Here is a 21,923-nt window from a genome sequence, read left to right as displayed (position 1 = left end):
GTTTTTTGAAATTGCGTGTGTACACCTCAGTGTATGTACGTGCACAAGTACGGTGGTACCCTGAGGGGCCAGAAGATGTTGACGGGTCCTCTGCAAGAGTACCAAGTACTGTTAGCCACTGAGCCTTCTCTCCAGCTCCAGATGTTTCTCTTATAGAGGCATTTTATGTTAAAATAGCAAAAGATCAGGCTGTAAGACCTGAGCACGCATGGCTTTGGGTAGGGTCTCATGGCTCTCGGGGGATGTTCTGGGAATCTCACAAACAAAATCATTGGTCCACAGTGAGGCTTATCCTACAGTCCTGTATCACCGTGACCTAGACTTTCATCCACATCTGAACCCTAGCAGGCACCTCTCAGGAACCCTGTGCTCTCACTCAGCTTCCCCCAGCACCTCTTAAAGCCAGGGCCTTCCAAAGCCACCAGAGTGGATCTGACTGTTGAACAGCAGTGAAGCTGGAAACACGAGCTCAGGCTCTCCGTGTCTTACTTTCTTCTTGAGAACCTCTCTTTCTTTCTTTCTCTCAATCCTTCTGCTTAAAATCCCTGTTTTTCAATAAATTCTAACTCAGCTTCCCTACTAGCTCATTCTGAAATTCTCTTCTGGGGTGGCACCAAGAACCCTGGGTTCGTATAAGCGGAGATCTCTGAGGTGAATCCCTCAGGCAGCTGCAAAGAACAACACGGAGCTGAACCCCTGCCCCATCACCACCAACTCATCGCTCAGCCTATCATTTTAGGAATGAATTTGAATTATTGTTCTGCATGTCTGTGAGATCCTTAAAAACTCAAGCCAGGCATATTAAGGTGTGGGCAAACAATATGCACTTTAGTACCTTTCTCCTTGGTTATCAGTAAACCCACATGACACGGTCACAGATCCTTATCTTAATGGCCACAAGAATGGAGCACAGTAACAGGAGTCAGCAGAAAGGCATCCAGGTGAGGAGCCAGATATCAGCTGTCTCCCTCGGCGCATACCGTCAACAGCTCCAACCCCAGGAGCCTTGGATTATACCGTCAACCTTCATACAAAGCAGCACTTCTCTCCTGGGCAGAAGCCTCCCACTAGACCATCCCAAGGATGGATGCTGAAGTCTTCTACTACCAACAATGGACAAAAGAAAGAAAGAAAAGGGGTCTTCAAGTGACAAGAAAAGCATTTTCATCTCAACAGAAGAAAATTAGTCAAAGCCAGGCTGGGCCAGGACTCAGGTAAGAGCGGCCCATCACAGGACTGCATAAACAAACTGGGTTAACTGACTTGTCAAATAAACAAGCAACACACTTATTAAGGGCCAGTTTTATGTGAAATATAAAATGCCCCCCACACTCTATAAATCCAAGGCTTCATAGTATTGCTGTTAGCATACTGCGCTCCGTCTGCCTAGCAATGTATGATGCCATTACCTGCCTGCCACTAGCTGTGCCAGCTCCCAGTATAGGACAAACCCACCTCATGTCTCTCTCCCTCTCTGTCTCTGTGTCTGTCTGTCTGTCTGTCTGTCTGTCTGTCTCTCTCTCTCTCTCTCTCTCTCTCTCTCTCTCTGTCTCTCTCTCTGTTTCTGTTTCTGTCTCTGTCTCTCTCTCTCTGGGGTGCCTCTCCTACTTCCCTCCTTTCCTGCGCTCATATAAACAAACGTCTCCATATCGTGTCTGTAGCCTGGCATCTTGTTTTTTAATCATTACAGTCACGGAGACGAGTCTTCTACACAGGAACCCTGACTCTCAGAGCTAACTACTCTGTAGGGAAGAAGCCCAACTCCCAGCCTTAGAGTGGCTAGGGCAGCTAGAGAACCTGAGCTTAAGGCAAGCCTGGACTAAATACAGAACTGGAGTTCAAGGCTAGCCTGGGCTAGGTGGCAAAAACACAGTCTTAGGGACGGGGGACAGCAAAGCTAAGCACTCTGGGCACTAAAGTCGATGAGAGGATGTTACAGAAAGAACTGTGTGAATGAGTGCTCTCAGTCTGCATGGAGGAAGGTCCCTGCAAACTGCAAAGGGTCCAGGGAGGTCCAAGAAAGGCAGAGATCATAGCAGGGCTGCAGGAGGAGGATGACGACCAACACCAAAGTATGACGTTTTGGATTTTGGTTTTCGGTGGCAGTTACCCCCCCTCGCCTCTGTCATCAGCCAAGCTAGTTGTCTCCTAACTTCTAAAGCATGCACTACTAGGGATTAAAACACATATCTGGAGACCCGGGTTCACCGCAGCATCACTCTCAATAGCCTAGACAGGGAAGCGACCCCAAGGGGGCACTGACGCTAAACAGACAAACGAATCGTAGCAGATCCATGCGAGGAACACAATTCACACAGGAGCATAACGGCGCCTTCCCAGGACAGGGAATAGCATGGCTTCCCTCCAGACAAGCTACCCAAGCAGTAATTAAGAATCCTTAGCAGGGGAGGGCAGGGGAAAGAAAGGGAGGAGGGGAAGAAGGAGGAGGAAGGAGGAGGAAGGAGGAGGAGTTAGGAGACAGGAGGGGAGGAGGGAGGGCAGCAGGGAGGAATCAGACTGCAGAGTTTCAAGGCAAGCAGCGCAAGAGCTGCGCGGAGGAGGGGTTGGACGGCGAACATGCTTAACCGTGAGCCCACGCCACCGGTCTGCACTCTCAGACGTCCCATATCACATCCTGCTGGTTACGCTTTGAATCTATTTGAAGCGTTGGGTGAAGTGTGGCTCCAGTTTTTTGTTTTTTTTTTTTCTGGTAAATCTTCAGTTTTGTGTAAAGCTAGGCACATTCTTGGCTTCTCTCTGCTCAACTTCCTCATGTATACAGAGGGAGGGACTACTACTAATTCCCCCTTGAAGAGCTGAGTATTAAATGAGATGACACATCAAAGCACTAAGCCCACAGCAAGCATTCCATAAACAGTACCTATTATGGTGATACAAGTTCCACGTGGCTCCACTGGAAGTTATTGACCACTGTGGAACAAACAGCCAAGTCAGGGCTCAAACCCCCAAACCTCAGCTAACTTCACCCAGGAGGCATATCATGCCAAAGTCATGAAGACCGCTACAGGAAGTGGCTGAGTTACCAGACGAGCACGTGAGATTAGTCTAATGAAGCTAATGCTAAAATGACATCATAAAACAAGCTCTCAGGACCCTCAGAAACAAGAGCCACTCCCTTCACTGTGAGGAGCACGCTCTCCTGATAGGTCCTGGATTCTGGGAATTTGATCAGAAGACGCAAACTAGTATGAATCACAGCGCTCGCTCTTACATGGACATCTGCGAGACTTCCCCAGTGCTCTCCAAGAGATTTTTTCTGTCTTTGGGGTTTTATTAGGAGACACAGTGTAGTCTACCAAATGCTCTGGTTGCTTTATCATTCAAAACTGTGCAAAACGGTATAAGCTAAAATCTCCACTCTTAGAAATATATTTGTGACATATGCGTGTGTATGTATGTATATGTATGCACATGTATATAATATATAATATACTATATATGTATTGTTTAGTGCACTAGGTGTACACACACATCGCTAATAATATCCTATTTTTACAAGTGAAAAAACTGGAGGCACAGGTTGAAATAATATAGCCAAAGTCTCACATCAGTGGTTGACTCACACCAAGGTCCTTGATGCCAGGACAGTTGTTTCATAAAGATACAGGAAAACTAGGACACAGGAGACTGGTGTGCCCACTCTTGCGTCTTCTAAGCTGCTTTCTCTTTCTACTCATAGGAGCCAGTCAGCTTCAAAGACTCCTGAAAGCCTGCTTCCACATGGCCCCATGATCCCTCATGACATCACCAAACCACATCTTGCTCGTTATTCTTATTTTTCCAGTATTTCTCAGTTTGAAAAAAACCAAACCCATGTCTGTTCACTATCTTATCTAGGGCCTCAAGTTAGCACCTCAGATCAGAAGTCCACAAATAAACTCAGAGGCCTGCAGACTGTGGCTGCAGATGACATCCAGGCCTGCTGGTCTAGCCTAAGACATTCCTACCCTAGCATCATAGCATGGTCTTTCATTCCTGGGCTGTCAGTCATCTCAGACTATAAATTAAAGAACTATATATGAGTTCCACACCGCGCTTAAATACCAGCTAAAAATATCAGTCCAGGCTGCCTTTAATTTAGAGCAGGCAACGCCCCGCTGCCATATCGTCGCTGAGACAAATTCTGAAAGGAGACGGGATCTTCCAAATATATACTGCTCTCCAGACCCAATAAAAGTCTCCGCTCGGGTACATGTGGCCCTGAATTGTTAGGCTCCCTTCTTGCCACAAGCCCTGAAAATAGTATTATGTGGCTAACTGGAAACAGAAACACAGTGAAAATAAAATCTGTACACCGGAGGGAACCAGGGAAGGACAGAAATGGAAGAAAGAAGGCTGAGGCAGGCAGTGTGTCCCCCAATTGTGCATGCAGGAAGCATGACCCCACGGGTGGTGGTCTGGTTGGGGGAGCCTTTAAGAGGTGGGGTGCCAACCTCAGAAGAGATTAGTGTAATTCTCACAGGATCCAACTTCCTGGAGAGGGTTGCCATAAACACTAGCTCCGGCACCCCTGGCACCCTTGCGCCTTCCTGTCTCACCACAGAGTCGCTTACGTATTTGCATGCACACCTTTCCTCTATTTTGCCACCATGTTGTGATGGCGTCAGGAGCCCTCACCAGAACAACAATGCCATGCTGTCTTGAACCACCAGCCACCAGAATCATTTGTCAAATATTAGTCACAAACAAAACAGTTCTCAGCCACAGCAGAGGAAAATGGAAGCCTAATTTAAAAAAAAAAAATCCCAAATTATAAAACATTAAAGAAAAGCCATGGTGGGCTTCCCAGTCCTGAATACAGCCATACCACTGACAATTTATCCCAGTGCCCCTATGTGCCAAGTCATTAGACTAGAAACTCAGTGAGATAAATATCAAAATAACCATCTTATGGATGAAAGAACTCAGCTTCTGACAATGGCACGGATGGCTGTGAGTGACTAAAATGTCTAATTTTGCTCTGTCTGCTCAAAGCCCATCTCTTTCCCAGGATGTCACACTGTACCTCACCCACTCTAGGGCAGAGTTCAAAAAAACAAAATAACTTCTCTTCAAATTAGAATCACCATTACAATTCATCTGCTCTGCAAATAAAGGAACAGATCTACGCGTTGTAATATATAAATAAAGAGGCGGCCACGCAACAGATCTGGCATGAAAGGAGATTTATTGGGGGAAGAGGAGTCAGGGTGCTCATGGCGGACAGACAGGCAGAGGGAGAGAGAGAGAGAGAGAAAGCTGAGAAAGCGTGCGCAATGACACATCTGGTGCGCAGCTGGAGTAAGTCTGGTGCACACCTGTCGGAGGCAGGTGATAATGTCAGAGGTTGCTAGGTCTGTGGAGGTGGGCTAGCAGGGCTGCCTATATGCTAACACTGTGTGTAACTGAACTGGTCCCGTGTGCGCTGAGCTGAATGGCTCCTTCTACCTTGTGCTCATAAAGGAGGACATGAGGAGCTGCCAATCACTTATAGTCCACTTACTAATGATGACAACACTCTTCCCTCGAGATCTTCTTCTATGCTTGGTTTCCTTTTGTTTAGGGGCTGGAGGGGTGCTGAGCTATCTTCTTGGTTGATGTTTCTTTGCTTCAATTTATGAGGAACATATCATGATAACTTAAGATACCAATGTAGCCAGACACCTGTAAACCTAGTACTTTGGGAGACAGAGACAGATGGATCATTGCAAGTTCGAAGCCAACCTGGTCTACTTCAAAGTGAGTTCAGGACAGCCAAGGCTACACAGAGAAGCCCTGTCTCAAAAAAAAACCAACTAAAAGAACCCAATGTACCTGTGCCGTGTCTGATCAGTTCACATCACTGTACCACCACTGAGTGCTCACTCAACACATGGCAGGGGCATGGTTTATCACCCATTACTCAGCTAAGTCACTTTGAGACCGCCTTGTTCCAAAACTTGTGCAAATTTCAGTATCATATGCAACTACTTTGGAAACTAAGCGGGCTTTCATATTAGTGAGGTGATTTGATGTTCATGAAGGCTCATGACCTCTGAGGCTGGATTTCCTGGACACATACTGCAGCCTCCTGAGCATGTTTTCTCATATGGAAAATGATAATGCTGCAGCACACCAGCCTCTCTAAGAACTAAGTGAACTCAACCAGAAGTGGCAGGGCCGGCACCGAGTGCAGATCTTTGCTCCTGGGTGCCCACAAAACAGCTTCCAGCAGAGGCCTTTCCTTCTCGCGTCCTCACGTCCTCCAAATCTAACTCCATTATCTAACTCTGGTGGCTTCAACCAGAGTATGTGAGTTAAAGGATTACAAATGCGCATCATCATTGTATAATTGATGTATAATCTGTGTAATCACAAACATCTCAAGAACGATACTAGGACCTGCAGCTTGAAATAACTAAGACATAAAACAGGCAGACAACTGGCCAGCAACGCAGGAAAGATTCTCCAGTTATCAAGCGTGTTATGAAAGTCTGCACAGGTTAAAAACTAACACATTATTATCAGAATTGACTGTCTTTCTGGAGTGTGCAAGAGATGGCCTGGTCTCCATGGAGTGTGCAAGAGACAGACCGGTCTTTGTAAAGTGTGCAAGAGGCAGACTGGCCTCAGATAGTAGACACAACATTCCTCCTGGCCTCGTCATTGAAGGAGCACAGCTTTATCTGGCCTCCGATGTGGTGCCATCCCAAACTTCCAAGTGCACACACAGTTTGCTCTCCACCGATGCCAGGAGCTAGCCACGCCCACACACTGCAGTCTAGGCATTTCACAAGAACAGGTCTGGGTGGGTTCTCCTCCTACTAGGTCTAGACAGAAAGAGAAGTGGCACAGAAGACTAACCTTGTCCCTCACAAACCTCACAAACCTCGCTGGGTCTGGGATCTGAGGAAGGAGACGCCCCTGTTCCCAACTCTAGAACAAGAAAAAGCATCTGTCCTTAAGCGATCAGTCTGGAAGACCGAGCCAGTGCAGTAACCAGTGTTACTCTGGGAATCTGACCCAAGAAAACGACAGCCCCATGTTACACGTGCTTACGCTGTCTGAAATGTTTTTCCAAAAAGCATATCACTTTTTTAAAAATTAAAGACCTTTAAAGAGAAAATTTGAAGTTACTAAAACCAGGAAGACAGGCAGTAAGAATAATATTCATCTGGACTTTTGAGTGTCAACTCGGAGCTCTGCTAACAAACAAAAGGGCCAAATTTCAGATTCTCAACAGTACAGCCTGGAAATACCCTGAGCTAAGTCACTTACACCAATAGTGAGCACACCCGATGTACACAACCAGTGAGAGGGTGAGAAACTCAGGCTGTCTTATAACAAAAGGAAATGATACCTCCCCAAAGCATGTTAGATCCATACGGGATAAAATGTTGTCTACAGGGAAACTGCTAGGGAAATTTCAAGGTGTACAAATATAAAGCAGTGTAATTTTGGCAGTATCCAAAACTAGCCCAATGTCCCGTATTTTATAGTTAGGTGTTCCATTCCTACTTCTAGAATCCCTGATAACCGAGGCAATTTGTACTAATTGTTCAAGGCTGTCCCTTTTACAAGAGTGATTAGCTTAACATAAGATCTTAAAACCGGTCCCATCCATTTGTCCACAAATTTTGGGATTTCCTTGTTTTTAATAGCTAAGTAGTATTCCATAGCAGAAAGGCTCACATGGTATATGCTCACTTATAAGTGGGCACTAGCCCAAAAGGCACATTCCACGAAAGTCTTCACTTACCAGGTGATTGGGATAGATGTAAGGACATCCTACTGAGACTCTAGGTAAGACAAATATAGAGATAGGGAAATAGAAAAACAGAGGGTCTTAGAAACCTACAAGAAGAACATTGTGTGTCAGGTGGATTGGGGCCCAGGGGGGTCTGCTCAAACTATTGTACTAACCAAGGACAGGACAATAGTAAACATCGAACCCCTACTCTGATCTACACAATGGACAGGATATTTTCCACAGTTATGTAGAGAGTAGGGACTGATTCTGACATGAGCTCTGGTGCTCCATATTTGACCACCTCCCCTTGGTGGGGAGGCCTGGTGGCACTCAAAGAAAGAATAAGCAGGCTACCAAGATGAGACTTGATAGCCTATGACCATATAGTGGGGGAGAAGGTCCCCCTCAGTCATAGACCTAGAAGAGAGGAACTGGGTGAAAGCGGGAGGGAGGGAGGGAGGAATGGGAGGATACAAGTGATACAATAAATAAATAAAATTAAAAAAAAAAAAAAAGATGTTGAAACTGGGCTAATTCAGACCTCTATATGTAGATGACCCCGAAGCTGACAATTCAGACAGAAAACAAGCTAAATTTACTGCTGGGCATCAAAAATACTTCTGTCAGCAGCCAGACACCTTGGTTCTTCACTTTCCAAATCTGCCCTCCTTGTTCCTACCTAAATTGCAGCTCTCCTGTTCTGAGACAGAACCACAGTCATGACCAGTGTCCCTAAAAACAGAACCCTCAGACCCCAAGTCTGCCTCTTCCTCCATCACAACAAAGCCCACGTGGAACCCAGCCCTGCCTGCAGGCTTGTCCAAGGGTGGAGTGGGGTGGGGGGCCGGTCCAAGGGTGGGGGGGCACCCCCGGAAGGGCTGACAAAGGGCAGAAAGAACAGAGAACAGTGGAGCTTGGGAATGTCACAACCAGCATTTCCCAGCTACTGACCCCACACTGAGCCGTGAGACCAAAGGCATGGCCTGCAGCTGGTCCCAGCTTGAACTATGCTCTGCCAAGAGAGAGGAGCAGCAAACAGCAAACAGCCTCTGAGCCGCCAATCCAATCCTTCCCCCATCTTCCACCACACAAGCCCAAAGCCCTGGCTAGGAAGGACAGCTGGGCCAATCTCAAATACCACTACTGGGGGGTCACAGACATGAACCAGTATGTTCCTAGTTAAACAAGTATGTTAGCTGCACACCTTTTCTGGCATCAAAAGTTCACAGCAAAGCACTCTGGGAAGCATGTCTTTGGGTGCACACAATAAAACTCATGACAGCTCTGATATGGCAGCAGCATCAACATGGTCACTCCATTACATTACGTCTCAGAATCCATCGCTCTTTTACTCTTCCTAAGGTGCTGACCTGTATTTGGCAGGATATTCACCCCCTCTTATGATCCAGAATCCGCTGGCTGTGAAGACTCAGAGGATGTGAGGGTTTGGAGAACAACTCAAACCCAGAGCGCAGCCGCCCCTTGGGACAGCTCTGTCAGGACAGACCCTCCCTCTTATCTTTTCATATGGGGGGGGGGCGGGGGGAGAGGGAGCTCTGAAAGGGGAAAAGACAGCAGGATGAAAAACAGAGTTCCCAAATCTAGAGCTGGATCACACAGGAAATTGCTCACCCAATGGCCACACAAGAGTTTATAACTCTAGGCCAACTTTCTGGTCACTGGCTGCACTGTCGGTACAATGTTAGCACACTTACAAGATGGACCATCCCCAATGGCTGCTGCCTGAGGAACAGAGCAAAGATACAGATGGACACAACAGATTCCAACAGCACCTTCTATTCTGAGGAAGAACTGAAAAATCAACAGGAAACACAAAACAGTACGATGCTGCGTGCATTTTTTAACTTGGGCTAAAGCGCCCAATTTAAACAATTTTGCAGTAACCCATGAGGAAAAGCAAAGCAAGAATATTATCAAAATAAAAGCCAGAAATAGTTTTCCTAGGGTGGCACACACGGCAATGGGGCTAGGAACCAAGATACCACACAGTTACTGTCATTTTTTTTTTCATCACAAAAGCAAAATATGAAAAGATATAAAAGGCCAGGTGTGGTGGCACACGCCTTTAATCCCAGCACTTGGGAAGTAGAGGCTGGTGGATCTATGCGAGTTCGAGGCCAGCCTGGTCTACAAAGTGAGTCCAGGATAGCCAAGGCAACACAGAGAGACCCTGTCTCGAAGAAAAGAAAAAAAAAAAGCAATATATGTTTAACTTAAGCACTACAAAATAGATTAAACAGTAATTCTCCCTTGTGTCCACAGTACTCCCACGGTACTCAGGTAAGAAGCCAGGCTTGGCGTACATATCAATGCATCATAGAGACACCCCTAAAGCCACTCCCACGTTAAGTCAGTAGGATGGTGCTACATGCATTACTCGACAACTTCCTTTTTTCCACTGGAAATAGAGACTGTTTTGTCGTCCAACATGACATGTGTTTAAAGGCACAGAAGGAAGGCACACACACAGGAAGAGGAGCCAGCCAAGTATCATGCAAAACAGTGATTGATGTCAATACCAACAAGCTAAAGTCAATTTTCTACTTCTGTCACGGAGCCAGAAAGGGCATTGCAGAAGTAGTTTAGAAAATAAAATTATGTAGAGCCGAAACCCAGACATTTTGTCTGCTAAAGAAACGTTCTTTCAAGAGGGGGACTGTTTTATTTTTTAGTGGCCACAGCAAATCAGGTATTCAAATGCATATGGTGTCCAGTCTCTCCTAGTTTCAATTCATCTGAAAGTGAATTGTGCTGCCTAGAGCCAAAGGGAAAAATGACCAGCACCATCAGATAGGATCTAATTGATTCCTCCTGCTTGCGTTTCAGAGACCAGTGTGCAAAGGCCATCTTTCATTTGCTATCAGACCATCTTCCATTTGATATCAGACCATACTTTCAATTAAAGCCACAGAATGGCCAGGCTTTCCCACCTGAGAGCAGTACCCCCACACTGGGAAGGGGAGATGACACCAAGCCAAACAGTGCCCTTTTCCTGCCGTGTGGTAGCACTGAGTGCCTTTTCCATTTGGATCACAGTTTTAAGGACACTCTAAACTGTAACTACTCTTAGGTTTAGCAGCAGTTATCAAAATGACATCCTCAAAGCAGGAGTCACAGGGCTCCCTTTACTGTGAAACCTCCAGGTGATGGCTCATCTCATAAAGAAATTAATTAGTCAGCGTTGCCCTGAGCTACACTGAGTGTGGTGCTCTGAGGGCCTGTGGGGGTTGGAGGTGGAGCCTCTAGGAGGTAAACAGGTCACTGCTGACTCCACACAAATGCAATTAGTGCCTGGGGCTCTCTGGAGCTTCCCACAGCTCTGGGGAGGAAGCAGCAGCAGCTCTCAGCCAGGAGGTAGGTAGGCCCTCGACTCTGAGCTTACCAGCTGACTTTCTAGAATTACAAGAATAAACTCATGTCATCTACAAGATACTATTTATTATAGAAGTCCAAATGGACTATGTGAGTTGACTATATAGAAAGAAAAGCTATACTGACCAAAAAAACAAACAAAAAAAAGAAAGCAAAAAACAAAAAAAACAAGCTTATAGTTTTTCATATGGATTTTCTAGGAAAGTCAAAGCTTTTCTAAGTTATCACCTTTAGGTCTCTCCTTTTATTTATTCCTAGTTCCTCCCATATTGACAAAGAAAATGGTGTACAACTCAAGCATGCAATTCATTTCGGTGCACAGAAGCATATTTTTTAAAAGGATCTCAGAGCTCAAAAGCAAGACAGAAATCTATTAACACCATCTCTGCGCAGTTTGTTCTATTTGCTTCTCAGCCACCCCCCCCCCCCACTCACGTAGAAAGTCAATACCCCCCATTTTCGGGGGGTTTTGTTTGCTTGTTGCTTTTTCGGGATTTTTTTTTCTTTTTCTTTTCTTTTTTTTTTTTTTCTAACTCATGTTTTAAATATATTTGGGGAACTTAACAGAGTAACACTGTGAAGTCATTTTTAAGGAATCTTTAACATACATTTGTCTACTGCTGCATTTTCGTACACGCTTTTATACCCAGCAACCATGACAATTCCAGTCTCCAGGGAAGATATGCAAATCTAGTGATCTACTGCAGTCCCTCTATGCATACATATCAGGAAGGCGCCTGTATTTTCTGATAGTTCACTGCCACGTTTTGGTAAGAGCTTCTGAGTGACTGGAGTTTTCTAACCCTATGAAGGTAACTAAGATGCCAACAGATCTCAACACTCTGTCTAAATGATGTCCTCAGAGGGAGGAACTGAAACACCAAACTTGTGTTAGTGTGACGCCTCCCCCCCCCCCCAGCCCACATGCAGTGCCTTGCACACAGCTGATGTTTAAACACGTTGGGAAATACCCACTAGACTCATCCGTGTGATGCCTGTGCCAATCTAGCAAACACTCAAAACTCCCTGAGGATATAAAAGAAATACCTCTGACCACTTAGGACCAAAGAGCAAAGAAAACAAGCATGAGGTAGAAAAGCCAGCTCTGCCACAAAACCCAGAGTGGTCTAAAAGCCTTGGGGGCTCCAGGCACTCACATAGATCTCACTGTGATCGAAGCGCTTCTTGAGGTTGTCAATGAATGTCTCCTCGTTGAGGGGCTCCAAGAGAACCATGTCTCCAACGCCAATCATGTTGTCCAGAAGGGAGGACTTCACCTCCATTTTGGCCATGGTCTCCAGCTGGAAGAGAGAAGGAGGAGTCAGTTCAATGGGCGAAACTCTTTCAGATGAGTTCTTTGCGACGACAGGAGAAATGACCTCCACCTGCCGTACAGTCCAACTTGCTGACCTTGCCGTGATGCCAACCTGCTGCCAAGCCAAGCTTCTTCCCCGTCCATCCTCCCAGACAAAGTCCATCTACAGAAACCGCCAACAGGAAGGCGAGGTCACTGTTGGCGTTGTGTCCTCCTCTCCAGCACCAACCAAATTGGGCACGGCTCCGGCACAATCACTTTCCAAAACTCCACACCACCCCCTCCGCCAGCCCTTGCCTAGCAATGTCAGCCTGGACCTTTTGTGAACTGGCTTCTCTAAGACGACAAGCCTCAGCTTTCCAATATTAGCTTATGATTGAACACTTGCCCCAAAACTGTGGTTTAAAGTGATGCCAGTTATACTTATTGGTCACCACACTGAAGAACTGAACGTTCAGTAACGAACTTAGTCCCCACAATGACCCCACTAGGAGTAGTGTTGACTTCATGTTAATATGAGCTATCCTGGGCTAGTGAAATGGCTGAGTGGGTTAAAAGACTTCCCACCAAGCCTGCTGACGTGAGTTCAATCTCCAGAACCCACATGATGAAAAGAGAGAACCAACTCCTGTGATTTCTCCTCTGACTTCTGGGCACACATACCATGACACGCACACAACCATCCGAAACATACTGACTTTAAAATCTGTATGAGGAAATCGGGCCATCAAGATGGCTCAGGAGCTAAAAGCATTTGCCACCACCTGACAATCTGAGTTTGATTCCTGCGACCTAAGGAGGAAGGAGACACCCAGAAGTTGTCATCTCATCTCTACACCGCATCACACCACATCACACCACAGCAGACCACACCACACCACACCACACCACATCACACCACACCACACACCACACCACACCACACCGCATCACACCACACCACACCACACCACACCACATCACACCACACCACACCACACCACACCACACCACACCATACCACATCACACCACACCACACCACACCACACCACACCATATCACACCACACCACACCACACAAGCCACTGGTAAACAGAGGCTGCGCATCCAACGGAACGCCAAGGGTAACTACCGCATCTCGATTTTCAGCCTGACTAGCCATCCTAACAGCAAAAGCAATTGAACTCACAATCACTAGACCCCAACACTACTTCTTTGGTTCAGTGGGAAAGGCTGCCCTGAGGGCATTGAGGCACCTTGTAATGGTGGCATTCTACACCTTGTGTGTAACATGCCTCCCACAGATCACAGAGGAATGCTAAGTCAATGGAGATCCCAACCTCTGTGCTCCTTCAAATGTCTTAACAAAGGAAAAGGGTGTGCAGTGTCCATCATGTGAGTGCACATGCTTTGTCACCTTTTCCATGATCAGATAAACTCTCTGAGCCATTCTTTCTAAGTGTTTCCAGGGCAGAAGCCAAGTTTAAGTGACACCAAGGCCCTAACAGGACATACTATGTGAGAATACTATAATAAGTAGATATGTACACATGCCCTGGCACTGAGTGCAAACCCCACTTGACTCTTTCCATATGGAGTGCCCTCATCATGCTAGATCATACGAAGGGCGTTCTGCTTGCTTAAGTCTTACCAATTTAACTAAATCCTCATATGCTAGTGTAAACAGCCAAGAAGTCCCTTAGAGGCCAGAGAAAACCCATCTCCCTCAAGTTATAAAGAGAAACAGGAAGACCTAGTGTGCTGGCCATTTGAAAACCTGTGTTTTCAAATGCTGATTTCAGTGCCTTGAGATCTGGTTACTTCTACACACTAGTGAGTAATTCACAGTTATTAATTATTACTAGTAATTAATAACAATGAGTTATCTAATCACTAATGTATTGTGAATATATACACACATATATATGTGTATATATGTATATCCACAAACACGTCTGCTATTTCTGACCCACAAACAAAAAGCAAAGCTCTGGAAAGCCAAAAAAAAAAGTACTAAGAAAGAACCAAGAATTTCTCCAATACATTGAAATTGAGTAATATTTAAGACTCAAGAGAAAATTGCTTTAGCTTCATGGCAACCCCCACCCCCACCCCCTGGAATAACTAGTCCCAGGCACCACTAAAACCCAACAATCACAGAAGGAATGGCTCCCACACTGAGGTAGGTAGGTCAGGCTCGATGTCAGAAGAGAACAGTGCAGGTAAGAGGTGCCCGCCATCTCTAGGGAATTGAGCAGCAGCCAGGAGACAGTCCACGGAAGGACTGTGGGCACCCAACTCTGCCACAGTAAATTAACATTTAAATCAAATATCAAGTTCTCAGGCTCAGGCAGATGAGAGAAGAGGGACCAGGGAGTCCGGAGGAAGTCGGCTTCAGATGGGCTGCAAGAATAGCTACCTCAACCCAGAGATTTAAAACGGGTGAAGTGGTAAATTGGAATGCCGCCCTGGGTGGCTTTCCCGAAATAGTCTATTTATAGAAGCAGCTGGAAAGACAACACCTGCTGGCTGCAGGTAGCAGCGAGTAAGCAGCCAACCTGTGGCAGTAACCAAGCCTGCGTCACGTGTCTGCAACCACAAGTTTCAAGGAAGTGTATAGTCCTCCAGATTTGACACTCTGTCCTTACTTCATAATCGGATGCAGGTACAAATCAATTTGGAAAACTGATAAAAACTGAAAATACAATCTTTGCAAAATATAATATACCAATAAAACAAACCAAACTGAAAAGTCAATATAAAACGTATTTAGTTATAAGAAGTTTGTCTTTTTAGCACCTAGGTGTTTGGAGGGCATGACATCATCATGGTTTGCATCACTATAGTTAAAAAGAGGACACGAGGGATGTGGCGGGAGTATGTCCATACCTTCCTGCAAATGAGCTGCATCCCAAGACATCTAGCATAGGTTTAATTCACTTTGAGATCTTAATAAAAAATATCTAGTATATTTGCTCTACCAAGAAAAAATGATTTTTTTTTCTTCTCTAACAGAGTTATGACTAACTTTGGAAACAAATTTCAGAAGCATTTGCTAACTCAATGTTTTCTTAAACCATCAAAGGAATTTCCATGGTTTTACCCAGGAAAATGAGAATGTGTGTAGGGCACTAGAAAAACTTTCTGTGTCATACACAAATCTGTTCGTGCAGCCAGGCATGTGGCGCACACATCTAATCCCAACACTCAAGAGGCAGAGCAGGCCGATCGCTGTGAGTTCGAGGCCAGCCTGCTCTACAAAGTGAGGCTTGAAACACCAACCAACCAAATATGTGTGTGCATATCAAACAAAAATGTGTGTGTGGGGTGTGTGGGGTGTGTGTGTGTGTGTGTGTGTGTGTGTGTGTGTGTGTGTGTGTGTGTGTTTCCCATTCCTAAAAGTCCTCACAGGAATTCACACTGTTCTGCTGTACACCCTGGATATTAGCACATACCGTTTGCACAGTATACCAACCAACACAACACTAGCCCACCATCTCCTAGTCGCTGTAGCTGATTGAAGGCTGATTCTGAAATCTGATGCTGGCTGAAACAGCAGCACCACCATTCTGTGCACCTCTGATGGGCAGACTTGCATATGTGACACATGGGATGGTTCAACCTCCCCTGCTTACACCAAAGAGGCTGGTCCCAGGGGAAAACCGCACGTGGAGGAGGCAAGGCAGGAAAAGTACTGAAAATTATTAGTGCCAGCATCCTAATGACATCATAAATCTCTGGATCAAATTGCACTTACGATCCCCGGCACCTCATTCCTGAAGGTTCCCATGATGTGAGCCCCTTAACTCTCTTTCTTGTAGAAGTAGATGGAGCTGGATCTTCCAGCGTTGGCACCGGAAGGCATGTGATGCTGAAGCAAAGAAACTGATGCCAGAAAGTGGAGAGTCAGAAGCACAGGCTGGAACCAGCTGAGATAAGGCATGGGGTTAGAGGTGGAAGGCGCAGGAACTGCACATTTAAGACCAGCAAGATCATATCTGACATCTATTACTGGAACCACTGGTGGAGCCGTGCCCTTGGGACTCAGACCTCATACCTGTAACATTAGAGAATTCCGAAAATTTGGCATACCAGAGCCATGTGCTCATAAAACTGGCCTGTCTGAAGAGCCAGCCAAGAAAGAACTTTCTATTCAGAGGGGTCACTGTGCCTGCAGCAGCCCAGCCGAAGCCAAAGCCACCTGTTTGGCTTCCAGTGCCTGAGAAAGGGATAAGGCCTCCCAAGGCAAAAGCTAGAATCCAGAAGGCACCACCACAATCTGTTTCTCCTGCTTCCTAATGACCCGCAACCAACACCAACCAAGACTGACAGCTCTCTGCGGGGAAGGAAGCAAGCCCAAGAGACAAACTCCCGGGCTGGCTTCTTGGAGCTTGGCAATAGTTTCAGTGTGTGTTATTAGTTCGTGGAAGCACATCGACCTTAAAAAAAAAAACAGCTACATTTTTCAAGGAACAAGAGTGCAAAACTCTGGCTGATAGTGACATATGACTGCTTGACTCTTAGTGATAACCAACCCTCAAGACGTCTAACTCACAAGAACCACGTACGTACGGAAGCCTTGCCACGTGTCCTCCCCAACGCTCACCTCAGAAGAGGCCAGGTAAGACAGATGCACAAAAAAGACCTTCTGGAGAACAGTGGGTTGCCATGTTTTTAGCCACACAGTGAAGAGACACATAATTCTGTGTGGAGCACTTTATTTTCCTACATATAGGTATGATAAGAAAGGTGTATGTCTTTAATCTCAGCACTCGGGAGGCAGAGGCAGAAGATCACTGTGAGTTCGAGGCCAGCCTGGTCTACAAAGAGAGTCCAGGAAAGCAAAGGCTACACAGGGCAGTTTGGAGTTTGACTACACAGCAAGAGCTTATCTCAAACTACAAATACAAGCTGATACAAAATAAAGTATGCCTGACAGCTGAGGTCCATAGTAGATGCTGCTCTCACAGGGACCTGATTTACCATCTAGAAAGTTCCCAGCTACAGTGACTTTTTTTTTGTGGGGAGTTAATGTACAGTTCTGGCAAATCTACAGCCTCTCAATCCAAACATTAGCAGGAGATGGGAACGCAGCCTGTGCACAGCCAATCTAACCCTCCTGGGAGCAAGGACAGCAGATGGTCAGGGCTAGGACCACACTCGTCACCACACACAGCAACATGCAGAGCTCCGGCTGCTCAGCTCTGGTCTGTCCTTGCTTCCTGCCCACTGTGTTCCTGCTCAGCTTGCGACCTGCAAGGCTGCAGGTCTCAATCTGTGTATCCTTCCAACCAAGTCAGCGGGCTGACGTAAAATTGAGTGTACCTAGCACACAGCACCAAGCCACTGATGGATTGATTTTATCGTTCTACGAAATCTGACCTTCTTCCCTAACTTGATGAAGGCCATGTATAAAACACGGTGACTGAGGGAACCTTCTGAGGGGCCACAGGAAGCAAGGTGCCAGAGTCACGGGGTAACTGAGCCAGCAGCCAGCCCGCTAACTACCCAGTGTCAGGTGACTCTATAGCACCGTCCAGGTACATGAGGCAGCTGCACTTTCCCCTACCCGCCCTCGAATCTCATACTTCCAAAATGACTGCTGCTTATGCCAATGTAACTAGTTTGTCTACTGGAAACCTACAGAGCACAGAACACAGTTTTGAAAAATATTGACGGCATCATTTCAAACTGTCTTCAAGACCAAACACAGAATGTAGAATAAACTATCCCAAAGCATCTTTTGACCACTGTAACCTAACCATAAACAAGCTAGTCTACCTGCCCCATCACCCAGCTTACATTACAAGAGACACTGTAACTGTAAATATTGAGAATATGGAGACAGCCATCCCTCTGTCAGCCCCATACATAGATGGAGACAAAAGAACACGTGAGGTACACGAGCATTTCACCACCCAATATCAAAGCAATTAATATGGAAAGCTATTCCAAACTAATCATCAGCAGTAATCACTAACAAGAAATGGAGGGTAAGCAGAAATTAAAAAATCATCTTATGGCCCCCACAATGAAAGTTCCCAGAGTGCCACAGACCAGCAACGGTGAGCACTTTACACGGAAACACTTCTGCATTTTGAAAGCGCATGAGCAAATTAGAGCTGACATCTCCATGAGTAACAAGAATATTAAGTCACATTATTTTAAATCTGAAACAGCCTCTACAGTGAAGCCAAAAACAACATGCATAGGAAAACACTGAAAAGTTATCTCCTGCTTGCTAACCGAAAGAGGACATTTAAGACACGTGCACTGGGGCTGGAGAGATGGCTCAGAGGTTAAGAGCACTGTCGGTTCTTCCAGAGGTCCTGAGTTCAATTCCCAGCAACCACATGCTGGCTTACGACCATCTACGTGAGATCTGGTTTCCTCTTCTGGTGTACAGGTGTACATGCAGGCAGAACACTGTATATGTAATAAATAAATAAATCTTAAAAAAAAAAAAAAGACACGTGCACTGTCGCATCGTTAGAAGAGTACCCAAGAGAGCAGAGCAGGGGGGTTCCTTGCAGGACTGACCTCTTTAGCTGACTCGAGTTCCACTCGTTTGCCTCCAAGCACAGTGGCCCTGGTTGGAGATCATGCCTTTTCTATAAAGCCAGCTCCTCAATGTAAGCACGTCTTATTACTTGGTACTTCCCCAAAGTCTATGGCACTGCCCCGCGCGCGTGTACAGCGGGCATTCAAAAAAGACACACAGACTGTGGCAAATGACTACTGACACAGCAAGGGGCACTCGCACGGCTGCCACCGTGTACATCCAGTCACAGTTAGGAGGCAGAAGAATGAGAAGAGCTTCAAGCCACTTGAGGATTTCTCCAGAAGCCACAGTCCCAACAGCAGGACAGGAAACCCAACCAAGCACGGAGCTCCAAAGGAAGCCATCAATGCTTTTGAGAACATGACATGCAAAACACATTTAAGTTAGAAAACGGGGGCCAATAGGACAACACTTCACGAACAAAATGACTCTCATCAAATCCGCACAAACCAAAGGCACCTTCAACCAGAACAGAGCTGATTAGGCAATGCTACACCAGCCTGAACAATGCCGGCCTCCATGGGCCCAGGACCAGGACACCCAGACCACCGTCAAGAGATGCTGAGGACCAGTTTCCCTTAGGGGAGCCTTGCAGAGACCACGCTTCTGACGCAGATCTCATGGGGCAGAGAGAATGGCTGCAGACGCCAAGGTAGTTCCAGTTACAAGCCTCAAGATGTTCAGCTGGGCTTCATGACTTAAACACGGCCTGGCCTGATTTAACCCGCTGTGAGGAGGCGTCACTGGTGCCAGGTAGCACGCTCCAGGCAAGCCAGCTGCTATGGACCTAATGCTTTTGCTCTCCCACCCCGCCTACACCCCCAATTCTGCAGCACTGGAGGTGAGGCCTTTGGAAAGCGACCGCTTCAGAGGCCATCAGGAAAGGCATAATAGAATTCCCATCTTTACAAAAGATATACACGTGAGGAGACATCAAGAAAGTTGGTGCCTGCAAGCCGGCAAGAGGAGACTCGGCAGGAACCAAATTTTGAAATTTCCAACCTCCAGAGCTATAAGAAATTAACGCCCTGCTGGGCAAGGTGGTGCGGGCCTGTAATCCCAGGAGTTGGAGGCAGGTGGATCACTGTGAGTTCGAACATACCATGTTAAGGTGCTTCCCTGCTCTTTCCCTGAAGGCAGGCTGCCACTCTCAATGCAGAAAGGTCCTGACACACAGACTGTGTGGACATTAAATCAAACTGGTACAGCCTGTTCTTCTATCCCAAGCCCTCGTCATCACTTTACCATCCTCGCCCAGACTCCTGCAGCTAAGGACCACCACGCAGCCTCCAATGACACAAGAATGTCTTCAAAACACACACGACACACAACACCTGCTCAGGACTTCACACCCAAAGGGCAAACGGAATGGAAACTGAATTCTCTGGAGCAATATACTCAGGGGGCGTGATTCTCAAAGGGGCTGGTTTTTATGCCACAAATTATAGTTAGCTGACTCTCCTGTCCTTTATTCCACTGTTAGAGCCAATACATGGGGAGGATGCCCCACCTCCAGCCTTTCTTTTAAAGCCAAGACTAAGGGATTGCTGGTTAGAGAGCTTTCATTAGAATGCTAGCTAGCTAGGGAAAAGAATTGGGCAGGACCTCCCAGCAATTTCCACAAAGCAAAACTGTTTGCCTTGAGTTCTAACTCTGGATAAGACAAAGGGAATTAAATTAACAGGCGGTGAAGATCACATAGATATGAACAAGGAATAAAAGTAAACAGAGACCTACAAACGTAAGCCCATATGCCACGAGGAGCCTCCAAGCTGCAAGCGCTGTCTGTGTAGGAGGAATGACTGTGACGTTATGGGCTATCTCAGCGTTAGCATCCCCAGAGAGTGTCTCTGCAAAGCCAGAGATGGACAGAATCTTCACAGGCCAAGGTCAAGGTAGGCTTCCACCGGAGCATGCAAATGGGCTTAATCAACCACAGCAGCCTAGGAGCTGGGTGTCCACTCACTCTTAGCCAGGCTGTGGGGACTGGAAAACAGCTCTAGACCTTGCAGTTCATAAGCAGATGAGGGGTTGCAAGGCAGTGGAGGCTGTTTCCAGCTGTGGAGAGTGAATATGATAAACATACCATTTAGACTAATTAGAAGGATTTTTGAGGTACCGTAACCACAGCTCCTGACGGAAGAGGAAAATTCCGCTCACGAAGAGCAGGGAGTGAGACCTCCCATACCTGGCACAACCTCCCCACAGGGAAAACCCTATCTCCTAGAGGGCTGCTCCTGTGTGAGTATGCAGAGCCGAACCCTGCTGGCGGCTCAGAACCACCCTGCACTTGCTGTAGTACGCACATACCCTCTGTTCTACGTCCTAAATTGCCAAGCTCTTGATAGCACCCCAGACAGAGGTACGACAATCTCACCGTGCATTTGGAAACAGTTTACTTGGCACGTGACCTATAGATATTGTAACACAATGTCATCCTACAAGGTTCATGCTCCGGAACAGTGAAATTAAGTTACCAAAAAGAAACTGGGGGGGCGGGGGGCAGGGGGGGAGCCTAATGTTTAAATTGAGTTTACCATTTCGTGTTGGGCCATGCTCATAGCTATCCTGGGCCACCGCTGGCCCACGGGCTGTGGGATGGACATACCTGGTACAGTGAATGGCGCCACAGTAAGTACAGCCATCCCAGGCTTTGCAATCGCGGACTCAGGCTAGAATCCAAGGGAATTAATTCATCTCTGGAATTCCAATTTCTGACCCTCAAACTCAGGATGAGAGCAAGGTGTGCACAGACTGGCAGACGCAACACCCACTAGACAAGGTTTTCTTCTTTTGGCCCTAAAAGCCACATGCTCTAACCCCCTGTCTTTGGCAAACAATGTCCAAGTAACTAACCTGTGGTCACCTCGTTTGCCAAAGACCTCCACTCCCATGGAGTCCCTACCTTAATCTTGGTCAGTCTTCTGGTCAGCCCACAAACAG

At 46.5% G+C, this 21,923-nt stretch overlaps 1 protein-coding gene across 3 annotated transcripts in view; it reads right to left on the bottom strand.

Annotated features, from left to right (window-relative positions):
• Positions 1-21,923, bottom strand: part of MYO1B (myosin IB) — a 173,529-nt gene that overhangs the window by 127,016 nt on the left and 24,590 nt on the right. For all 3 annotated transcript variants that reach the window (XM_084778430.1, XM_084778431.1, XM_084778429.1), the window contains exon 2: positions 12,280-12,423. In XM_084778430.1, the coding sequence (XP_084634556.1) occupies positions 12,280-12,414 (135 nt within the window). In that variant the 5' untranslated portion in view covers positions 12,415-12,423. The remainder of the gene's footprint in view (positions 1-12,279; positions 12,424-21,923) is intronic.

This window comes from Acomys minous, assembly GCF_964271855.1.
Source record: "Acomys minous genome assembly, chromosome: 4".
In the NCBI taxonomy this organism is placed as follows: Eukaryota; Metazoa; Chordata; class Mammalia; order Rodentia; family Muridae; genus Acomys; species Acomys minous.
This window is presented reverse-complemented; position numbering and strand designations above follow the sequence as displayed.